The 11,982-nt window shown below is 44.7% G+C and overlaps 1 protein-coding gene across 1 annotated transcript; it reads left to right on the top strand. All coding sequences in view use genetic code 11, as the record gives it.

Moving 5' to 3' along the window:
• Positions 1–5,091: 5,091 nt before the first annotated feature.
• On the top strand, positions 5,092–8,765 carry EGR_06255 (hypothetical protein; the record flags this gene model as incomplete). The annotated part of the gene is made up of 4 exons (XM_024495504.1): positions 5,092–5,118; positions 6,360–6,482; positions 7,300–7,360; positions 8,704–8,765. The coding sequence occupies 4 exons, from the start codon at positions 5,092–5,094 to the stop codon at positions 8,763–8,765; spliced, it is 273 nt and encodes a 90-aa protein (XP_024350027.1).
• Positions 8,766–11,982: the final 3,217 nt, after the last annotated feature.

Below are 11,982 nucleotides of genomic sequence, written 5' to 3'. Positions count from 1 at the left end.
CAGAAACATCCAACTTTGTTTTCCTGACTTTCACTTCGCGAACTAAAGTATGGGAATAACTAGTTAACGAAATAAATTGCGTGAAATAGAAAAAAAGGCTTATTCTAATTGCAAGAGTTCATTGCCCTCAGCAAACGGAGCTCAATGTAGGAGAAGCGTAGAAACATGTTTGCAAGTTTTTATCCAAACGAATGTTTGAAGTATTTTTTTGCGGAAAGTCTTTTGCGAATTGCATATTTGAATGCCCGACTAGCGGAATTGTGGTGCATTACCGTAAAATGCGATTAGAGTTTGGGGAGGGAATGGCGAGAGGAATGGGATTACTGTCGCAAAGTATAGTGTGAAAAATTTACATTAGTTGGGGGGGGGGGGGGGGGGGGGGCGGATATTATCAACTTGGTTGCGTTGATGCAAATGCCGAGGGTACAAGTTACCTCGCCATTGAGCCAAGTCTCGTAAAATGAAAAGGGGCAGGAGCGGACAAGGCTTTCAATGAATTTCACTTGGGGCTTTTTGCCATTTGTGGTTAAGCATTCTGGGCGCTATCAGTGATGGACTTGGTGGTGAAGCTTATGCGTGTTGTGTCAACAAAAGGAGATGTCTGACATCCTAAGCTGGAATGGCGACCGGCAGAAGCGTCACCGGAAGCAGTGTGCCAATGAATGAAAAGAACTTCATGTCTAAGAGGCGGGGTACTGCTTTGCTGCAGAAGTCTTACCTTTTATATCCTTTCTGGCATGAGGCTGAGGCTAATTGGTGAGAGGCGGTTACATTGAAAGCTCACCATGGGAGACCTAGAGGTCACATCAGATGTTGCCAAAATCAAGCTTCTTGCCTCGGCCCTCTAACAAATCAGGCGCAGTGTATGCGAAGGCGAGATTAGCAGTGCAAGTAACTCTTCAAATGACCACAGCCCTGAATGCGTGCAAAAGGCGGAAGAAAATTAGTCGTATGAATAAGCAAACGGTTTATGGTTAGGCTTACGGCTTGACTTGTGGTGAAGTGCGGTTGAACTGCTCATGACTGCTGGTTGTGTGCTTGCGTTGGCACCAGATCCCCGTTCTCTTTATAGTAAGCCCTGTTGCCGAAGAGCTTCTGCGTTTTTTTGTGGAATTAGAGGTATAATCAGCGTTTACGGTTACCCTGACTGACGCGTTCATGTGGTTCACATGGTCGCAATCCTGGTGGCTGCTGCACTGATGTGCCCTTCAGAGAGCTACTTAAAGTGGCACCAATGCTACAATTCCAAAAATAAACTAATCTGATGTTTTTAACGAAATATGGTAAGCATTCCTGTAAAATGCCCTTGGACGATAAGCAATTCGTGTGTTATATGTTGTAAAGTGCTATTTCCATGGGGCAATCAGCGGCGGATAAATCCGTCAGTTGCTACTACGGAGAATTTGTTATTCTAGTTTCGTAAAATAACAGTATAAAGTGAAAGTAAGAATGGAAGTCTAGAAAAAATGTTACAGATTGATAAGAGCCTACGGTTTTTCAGTTTGTCGTGGTGGGCTCCGTTTTCAGAGCGATGTGTTGTCGGTGGAATGGGATTTCGAATGCTCGCCGAGCAGCTGCTTTCGGGCGATCCGTTACTTCTGCTACACTTTTAGTGAGATCTCAGCGGAATGTCAACATGTCTGTTCCCACTACTACTTACACATTTTTTACGCCTCTTGGCGATTCTGTCGGCCGTTAGTTTCTTGCATTCCATCTTTGTATGCCTTTATATCCTTGGGAATGCATAAAACGCTCTCTGAGCAAAGTTTTTGTTGCATTTAAACCAGTCAAATACAGTCATTCGCTTTATAATTCGTGCCAAAGACGATTGTTCTTTCACTTAATCGATGCTTTTGCAATCTGCTGGATAAATACCCATTCGAATGTGGCATGGATAGAAAAAATTCTTCCCAATCTGCGTTTCAACTGCGGCATACGGAGCTTCGTCATCGGCGCAAGTGCCCTCGCCACCTCCTTGTGGTGGAGCCAGCCAAATCTCACATGCCTTCGTACCCTTCATACCATTGTGGCTGCAAGGTGGATCTCTGTTGCATCATGAAGTAAAGATACCTCTGGAATATGTAAGCATGGCATAATGACAGGATTAAATTATTTTCCCAAAGCTTTTCCTAATTTTATTAGGAAAGAAACCTCTTGAATGCCAGCACTACAGTATATCCTATTGTGCATAAGCGGCTTCGTCTACTCTTGACTTTTTATTGCTTGGTATCAAATGCGATGACATTTTACTTACAGCTACGGGCAAATCTTTTACAAAACTCTGTTGTCGCAAACCGTGTGTTATCTGTGTTAGCAATGAGAGCAAATCCAAAAGTTATCCGCGATTTATACCTTCACGTTCAACGTATTCCATGATCGAGTGATCGGAGCGAGAATTGCAAAACGTCATTTTCAAGTTGGCAGTGTTTTACGGCACAGTGAATCTACTTTGGGGTGAAATGGAACCGCAATGATTTTGTTGTAGCGTAGAGGCAGCAAATTTGCTTGCTTGGTAACACTGTGCTACGTCTTCTTCGTCATGAATATTTTGCAGTTTTTGTTTGCATGCTGCCTCCATCATTTTGGTAGTAGTGCCAACTTTTGGAGGCCTTCTTTTTATTTTTTTGGGATCCAGTATATGTTCCGGCGTAGTTTTATGGTCAAAATTTTGTCACTGCAACCCACACATCAAGTGGCACCAGACATCCAGACAGTCCGATGGCATGTAAATTTCAAGTGCGTGTGGGTTTCCGTGTTTGGAGGGTTGACTTGCTCCTGGTCTTTTTGACATATCCGTCTGTAGTAACTGGCACCTTGCCGCAAGACAACCGGATTCTCACTTAGAAAAGGAACAAAATCATGTGTCTGAGATCCACCTGTAATACAGGGTTATTGTTAGGGAAAAACAAATCAAATCTACAAATGTCGTGGCTCTACATGAATTTGAAATTGGAAGTTTTAAATTCCTCACGCGATGTCAGTTTGCAGGTAGGAATCATTCCATCCTTTCACCTTACTTAGCATAGCCTACCTGGCTGAAGATTCAGCTGTGACAGGCGCACGAAATGTTGCGAATTCGTGGGCAATCCGCACTATTCTTCGCCATGTTAGCAGAAAGTAGAAGGTAAATTGCAAGTGTGTACATCACAACAAAGTCACACCGGTCATTTCGCCACTACTACTAACGTTGACAGAAAATTGTTGAATTGTCAAAACTGCCGATGGTTTTTAAGTAGTCGTAGTGGTTTGGGCGGCACTTTGTCTTAAGCTGCCGACTTCTTCGCTTTTTGTGATGTAGAAACACTTGCCACCAACCAGCCATTTGTTAAGTGCGAGGTGGGTAAACAGCGTCGACTCCGGTCCTGAGAGTTTGAAATGTACAAAGACATCGGCTGAATGGGCATATTAAGATAGACAAAGAAGGTGGTGTATGTGGTCAAAAATCATCGCATCACCAGCTTACATGAGGCGGGAGTGACTGCATCTAATCATCAAACGCCAAATGGGGTTGGCATTACTGCAGATGCAGTCCGTGTGATGCTTGCACGATTGATGTGTGCCTTCACAATTTAAGCGGCAAAGTGGCGCTGTTGCTGGACGTTGCTTTTGAAGCGAACGAAGCTAGCCTACCCTGGCACGGAGCAAAATATTTTGCAAAAAGCAACACCCCAATTAATCAGTAGTTCTAATTCGGAATAGAGAAAAACTACAACGTGCATGATGATATCGTAGCTAGGAAACAGGATTGATTCGTGAATAAAGTAAAATGGAAGTGGGAAGGCGTTCAATCCACATGGCGTCGGAGTGATTGTAGCAGAGGCAGCTATGATTATTCAGATTATAGACTACAGATTATGGAGTTGCTGCAGTTAGTCACTAAAAGGCCGTTTTGAGGTGCTACTTTCTATGTGAAACGTATAGTTAGGGTCAGTTTGTCATGCCTGAAGGCCGTCTTCCTAGCGGTTTGGCTTCTCTCTTCCGATTCGCTCCATTTAACGAAGCACCATGCCTTCTTCAATCCTACACGTCTGTAGAAGCGATGTTAACCCAAGCTACGCCTCGCTCACCCACAATGAATGGACTGGAGTGCCGATTTAAGGGTCAGCCATTTTACCGTCCCACCTTCCCTACTCCTTTCCACAAATTCGGCCGTTCATAGCCGAGATCTCACTTTCACCATTGTTTGAACTTGAGGCCTCTGTGCATTTGCCGGTGAAAGTCTCGGGGATGAGTGTCGAGGGGAATCCCACATGGCGGCCCAGTGAGTTTACCCCAAGCATTCATTTGTGCAACCAAAAGAGTGTTTTCTCAGAAATTTGCCGGAATTTCATTTTTCTACAAATGAAAAACTTGTTTTTGTAAATAAAATGCCAGCTTTGCTTGAGACGCATTCAAGTAGTCTCACTTCTCACAAACCCGTCCTCTTTCTATTTTTCCCTCTTTGAAAACAAGGTCTAATTGACTTCACTAAAAAACAACTAAGGATTGACTTTTAGCATTCCCAAGTCTTTTTATATGCTTACCTGTAGTTGCCATGACAGCAGTGAAGATCAAAGATGAATAAGAAGTTGTAATTGCAAGTAACCAACCACCAATTCGAGGCTTTTTATCCAAAGGATATTCCTCCTGAGAAGATTCTGCGCAAATTACACCGAAGAGCGGTGCGTATCCAAAGCCCATACTCATGAAGGTAAAGTCCCCCTTCCCCCTGCAGTATCGTCTATGTGTTGATTGGAAAGGGAGAAATCGTCCGAACTGATGCGATGGATGCAGAGGGCTGCTGCCCTCCAGTCGGTTGCATTCAAGACCATGAAGAATGAGGAGAGAAAGGTGATGATGATGATCCACAGAAAAGCAAAATGGAAGTGTTGAATTGGTTGGCCGGCGGTTTATGGTAGATTCAGTTGTGGATGGCAAGCAAGTATCCAAGCTCTTGCAGCCAGAGGATCGGGAAGAAAGCAAAGTCTTCTACAGCGCCACCTCAAGGCCAAGGCGTCCTTCACGCACGGTCCACGGAAGATGTGAAATTTGACAAAACTGCGACACCTCAATGTAGAAATCCACAATTATCCTCTCCGTCTTGTGCCTAGTATGAAAGAAAGGCTTGCGACAAATGAAGTGAGGTACTGTAGAACACCTGAGTTGGAGTTTGTGTCGCCTTATTTGCGTATTTGCGAGGCCATTAGAGGCAGAGGAGGAAGAGGAAGGGAAATACCGTAACCAGTGGAAAAATAGGCCACGACAATTGCGGGAAGTAGCTCACATCCAAGACTGCATTGAAGCGACACATCTCTTTCATTTGACAAGATGGGTGGCCAATGTGAAATTGGGAAGAGGGTTGTTCATACAGAAGCGAGACAGGGAAAATGACAGTTTGTCATGCCCACTGATGCCCTGTTGGGAGAATGCGTCTCGTAGACTGACTGCTTCCATAATTTAGTCGCTTCACTATCCCAGAGATGGAAAAAGGACCGCAACGTCTGGATAGAAAGAGTCCTCAACTTAAGTGAGAAGAATTCCTTCTAGTTTTGCTTTTTCCCTTTTTGTTAAGCTGGAAGTAAAAAAATCACCTTCCACCAGAAATGACTGATGGCGTTCCACCTTGCATGAAGTCCTCTAAAACGTAGACTAGGAGGTGCACCCTCTTGCAGACATCCAGCTATCAGCACATGAAGCGACTGAGGAGGGACTTTGAAGCCTCCTCCACAATGACAAAAAACTAACGGCTTGATAGGTGACCAGAAAGATAAGTGTGAGAGCTGAATATGCCCTTGTCCCAACCCCTGGCAGTCCTACAAGTAAGGTGCCACTCACTCCTGATAAACAATTAGTGGTGATGAAGGAAAGCGTTGCGTATAAGATCTCTTAACTCCTAGCCACCGACAGGAAGAAAATGTTGACTGCCTTGATGGCGTCAAAGTAAACAAGGCGTATCTAGTTAATCGGATGCTCTGTGTCGGTTTGAATTGCACCTGACCCGGGTAATTTGACCCCAAAACACCCAAGAATGCGAGAATGCAAGTGTGCATTCTTTGTGCTACTCTGGATAGCAGGTCTACTCACCGCGCCTAGTTCCACCCATCGTGTTTTGTTCACCTCAACCTAATGATGTTTTGTTCTCCTTGTCCTTTGTATCCACTCGTTTTGATCAAATTCAATTCGATTCGTGTTGTTTGGTTTTGTTTCACTTGTTGTTCCGCTTCACCTCGCACTTGTGTAGGGCAGATGGCGGGAGGACAGCTGAGGGGCGAGCACAGGGTAAAGCAGAGTTGGGAGGGCCAGGGGAGCAGAAGGCAGTGGAGTGGAGTAGATGAGGTGACATGTGCCACCCAACCTCACTTTACGATTTTAAACGGTAGACTTTTGGCAAAAAAGGCCGAGGCAATGATGTAAATCACCTTTTTTTTGAAAACACAGCAACCGCTGCTGTTTTGCAATTTTTAAATGAATGCTGCTGCCAACTTCTTTCCATTGAAAGCCAGGTAAAAGTGGAGCAATTTCCACTTGGTCACTTTCCTGTGTCAGACATTAAAAGCCTGTCCATGTGCACTGGACTGAACTAAATTGGACAGCGATGGTATGCAAAGCTCGTTGCAATCACCTTCAGCGATCTGCAAGGACCAGATAAATGCCATCCTTGTTAGGTGCCCCACAAAGTAGTGCTGGAAGTCATTTGATCGAAGATTTTTACAACAATGTAGCCTCGTCCACGCAGTGATGTCGGTTGAAGCAGACTGCGCGATGTGGCGACGTCATTGAAGCCTGTCTGCTTTACGAGTGGCATTGACTTCGGTGCTCCCGGACTTCCACGGACACGTCATCAAAGTTCTGTAGCAGTCGGAGTCGGCTTGATGGCTGTAGAACTTCACATCATATCCTGTCACGCAGCTTCAAGCCTAGAAGTGGTTACGTGACACACGTCACATGCATGCAACGGTGGGCGGGTCGATCCTCCATTTACTGTACTCAACTGACTGGAGTAAATGGTGGCTAACCTGTTCCAAGTAAACCTGTCTCCATATTTACGCCTGAAGGGAAAGACCGTAGAAGCAGTCAGATGTGTTAGGATTTGTCAGCTGGTCAGAAGCATGTTCTACCCTTTTTCTCCCCTCACAATCTCTAAACTAGTATCACGGTAAGATATTTTCTCTTATTTGACGAGTGGAGGGGTGAAATATCGTTTACCAACTACACTACTTCTTCCAAATCGGACTGGCTGTTCCCGCAAAATACAGGGACTTAGTTGAAACGGTGTGCGTGGCTAATGACGAGTTTCTACTTTTCCATTTTTCTTTGAAGATAAAATGCTCCCAGCCAAATGCCGTCTGCATTAAAAAGAAATGCCTCATTTTGATTGGAAGTAATCCAGCAAATAGAATAATTTAGGAGGATCTCTGCTACTCCACTGACAAGAAATGACTTCGTCCAATCACAGCGCACATACGAACCCACACCCACATGCACGCACTCACGCACGCACGCTTTCGTGTCGCTGCGTTTTTCGCCACTTGGTCGTCACTCCACATGGATCCATTGCCGTACACCTACCCACGCCACGATTCTCAAGTCTCCGACAATGTCCCCTCCAGAGCAGCACAACTACTCGTCTATCCATCGCCTCTTACCAACCCACCCTCCACACCCGTGGTGACACCGCATAAGCGTGTCAATCTATCCCCTCGATTCAAACGTCTGCTGGCCACAGCCACTGCACTGCCATTGCTTGCTCTCATTCTCGTCATCCGCACCACCCTCTCACCACATTGGGAGCGTGTGCACTTCCTGTTCCACCGCCTCATCCAACAAGCCTGTTCGCGGCAGAAGACATGACGACTGGCGCAAGTGGCAGTGGAGGGGGGTGGTTTTGGGGTGACAAGATTTGACAACAAGACGAGGTGGGAGATGTCATCCGTTGAAGGAGGCGCCACCAACCATCATGTCAGTGAGCATCTACAATGGCAGTGCACAGAACGCCACGGTAATTGAAGTGTTGAATGTGCCGGGGGGAGTATTCCAAGTGTGCAACGAGAAACAGGGTGAGTGTGTTTGCTTCCTCGCATCATCATTGTCTTGTAGGTGTGCACAAAAATAGTCAAATCGGGTATTTTATATTGTATGCATAAACTCCGCTGCCACATTCAAAGTGTCCATGTCACACGTGTTTTGTGGACTTTGTTGGTAGCTACCAAGGTTGAATGTGTGTGTGGTATCTTCTATCATTTGCCTAGGGCCAGCGTCACAAATGCGTGTCGTGAGCTTTTGTCTATCTTATGGTGGATGGTACAACAACCTCTAATATGGTGCATTAGTCTTCCTAAAAAATTTCGTTTTTGCGCTTTCAGATAGCCAACCTGAGTTGGTTGCATGAGAATGGTGAGGTTGTTGAATTGCCTCTAAGGTTTTGCTAGCTGACGTGTAACTAGACATAGACATTAATGACTGCTTAGTGTTGTGGACAGCCTTCCCAACGGGGCTCCAGGGGTGCCATTACAAAGGTTTATAGACCATAAGACCTGGAGGCGAAGGGGATGCAACCTGAACAACGAAATCTCGCAGCTCTGTGGGAGGGGTCAGGAGACCTTGGGCAGACTTGTAAGCAATCGCCTTGATTCGATGCTTAGGAATTGAAACCAAGTCTTAATTTGAAAAGGGTAAAGTTTTCATGGCCTATGAGCACTATGAATTTGTTTATTTATTTTCCAGCTATTGTTATACTACTACCATGTGTACAGTACTACTTGCTTAAAACTGGTTTTTTAAGATGAATTTGGAAAACGCGTAATTGAAAAAGCTCACAAAGACGTTCCCATTGAGCTAAAAACCATGAAGTCGTGATCCCTGGAAAAGATGCCTGAGACACCAGACACTACGGAAAAATCTCAAAAGTTAAGCAAAGTGCCTTTTAAAGGAAGACTGCTTGTGGCGAAAAGGCATACACAATGCTTCCTTGGATTGACATTTCGTCCTAGATGCTTAAAATGTCACCCCCTTCAGTCGCCATGTAAATAAAGTATGGGGATCACAAAAGAAAATAATTATGGGGGATTTTTCTGAACAAAGCCAATTTATGCCTAGCCTTTCCCCCTTCTTTTTTCTTTTCTTCCCACTAGGAGAATTGCGCCAAACTGAGCAGACTCGAGTGAATTATGCGATCTCTGGGAGACGCAAATCCCCCTTTCTCCTTGCGTTGGCTGAGGTGGAGGGACTTACACAACTATATCCACATATCGGTTAAATTGTCTCCACCTTCTTATCCTTAGAGCAATCAAAAGCTTCTTCTTCTTCTTCAAGAAAAGGATTTTGTCTAAAAAAGGAGCTTCCAGAATTTTTAAATGCGTCTCCGAGAAGGAGCCAATAAGTTTCGATAAAGCAGACAATTCTGCAGAGACCCACTATCCCTTTTTATCACAGATAGGACACACACAACTGAGTCAGTGTTGGCCAAAGTATTGGGCAACATTCCTCCCTTTTGTCTGTTCATAGCACCTAAGTTTTTCTCTAAAACGCAAATCTATACGCCATTTAACTATTTTCCGGTACACACCGGAGTGAAAGTTGCACATTGCGGTGGAGAAAGCAAAGTTCCTTTCGCCAGTGCATAAAATCTCTCATTATTTAAGGAAAGGAGTTTAACAAAATGTGAACTTGGCTTGGGCTGCATAAAGACAAAATTTGTGGTATCTGGAAATTATAGGAAGCACCATGGTTGGAGAAAGTGGCAGGTAAGTTGCAAGTGCGCAGACGGCACCTAAGGCGTTCAGGTCTATTCGGCGCCACCATTAACACTGGAAGTAATTGCTGAAACATCATTGCTGCCGATGACTTTCGAGAAGATACAATGGCTTGGGCCTGCATTTCATCCTGACCTACCAACTTTGAGGCAAGCAATCTTCAGACACCTGTAAATTTCGAGACCCATTTCATAAAACCTATTTTGTTGAATCCGTTAATGCGTTTGCTGATTTGATTGATACAGTTTTGCCATGCGAGATGACGGTAAGTGGTGAAACGCGGTTGTGTCGGAAGAGAAAGGCAGGAGACTTGGAGGCTAAATCAGATGGCATCACAATCACGCCTTTTGACTCAACTCCATGTCATGGAGGCATGATTTGCAGCGAACCTAGAAATCATAGATCATATAACTTTTAGCATGAGATTACCAAAATTCGTAAAAAGGGCGACCGGATATTGGCAATATGAATGAGCGCTACTAAAATTGAGAACAAAAGCGGAGACTAAGGAGCTTGTTCTGTCAGTGGTGGAGGCAATTGAATACCCTACCCTTGCATAGCTCTCCATTTTGAGCGTCGCCCTCGACACACCTTTTAGCGAGACAACATTCAACTAGTTTGGATAATAGGTTAGAACGGTGCCCATTGCTTGGGAAAAGTTGATATTAATAAGAATTTGCTCAACTATGTCACAGCAACTATTTCCAATCATTTGCTTGCCGCAAAAGGCAGGATAATGGGTTTAAATAGACGAGTGAAAGTAAATGTATCGCAATCAAATTTGTAATGCAAAGTAGGTGGACACAGTTGCCCATTCCAGAAAATGCTCAATGCTTAATTCCATATGTCCACGGTGTATTGCCCGACTGCCCACGCACTGCATACAACTTAGAGCTAAGAGCGTAAATGCGCCGCTGTTTGTGCGTAAAGCATTACTTTTGACGGGGAAAGGGACCAACTGCACCGTCGCAATAGACATTTTACAAGCCGCATCTTTGTTTCTGCAACTGAGAACAATATGCAAGGTAAACATTTGTGGAGGCGAAATCAACTAGTGGCACAGCACTTGGAACCCCCTTTTCCTTCTTGCTCTGTTTATATTTCCTTTCCTCTCCACCTTCTCCTACAACTTCCACTCCCTTGCACCTTCTATCCCTTAAGGCGATATTCAATAAATGCACACACAATGACACACACCAAAATTTAGCTCGAATAGTTGTCCACCATATTAAGTAAGTGAAAAGCGACAGAAAAATGGGAAAAATTGTATTTGAAGGTTGCTCGTACTAAAAAGTAGTCACTAATTAGGAGATGGGGGTTGTCATTGAAGTGCAGCCTCAACAACTGGTGACGCTATTATTTCTATGTGCAGGCTGCATTGCTCGTCATTCACTTCCACTACCTGTCACCACGCCTTATGTGATTGGCAGAGCTGAAAGCACAAGAACAGGCGCCATAGTCAAACAGGCGATGGCAGCCAAGTCAACGAGACTTGTAGGCTCGCGGTGATAGAATGAACTCCCGCGACACAATTGGTGCACATTGTTTTCAAGGGCGCCACCACCACACCCAAATGGAGTAGAGCCACCCAAGGGCTGATGAAAGGTAGGCGTTGGTGCCAGACAACACGCCTGTTGATTGGCTGAACCGAGCCACGCGTCTGAAGTGCTCGCGTCAGCAGTCTTCACATTCAAATGTCAATGCGTTTGGCTTGGGAGACAAAGTGGAGCACACAGGCGGCACCACCTGAAATTCAAAGACATTGCAATATTTGTGTCGCGGTAAAAGCAACGGAAATTGGAGACGTGAGGCCACAATTGGATTGGGTTGGCACACACGTTGGTGGAGTGGTAGCACCGATACTACTGGCAGTTTCAGCACTAGAATCATTTCGGTCTAAATAAAGAAGTCAGGAGAGGAATTTAAATGAAATTTACTTTTGCGTGTGTCAATGTGACGTGGCTGACTGCCTAGTTGCAAAATAAATGTCTCCATTTGTGGTGCCAGGAATGAATTTAAGGGTCAACTTTTAGTGAAAGCAATCAATTTGTGTTGTCGTTTGTTGTTAGGCTGTATAGATAAGGTGTGATTGGAATTGCACAAGGTCAGAAGCTCAAAATGCTTGGCATTTTGAAGTCTGGAGAAGGATTGCTGAGGCCATTAGAACTTGGCTCGAGAGTGCCCTTGGAAAACGTTATAAAGTGTACAAGAAGGGACTAGCGCTAATGAGAAAAGCACACGAATCCTTTGG

This window comes from Echinococcus granulosus (genome assembly GCF_000524195.1).
Source record: "Echinococcus granulosus chromosome Unknown EG_S00054, whole genome shotgun sequence".
Classification (NCBI taxonomy): domain Eukaryota; kingdom Metazoa; phylum Platyhelminthes; class Cestoda; order Cyclophyllidea; family Taeniidae; genus Echinococcus; species Echinococcus granulosus.
This window is presented reverse-complemented; position numbering and strand designations above follow the sequence as displayed.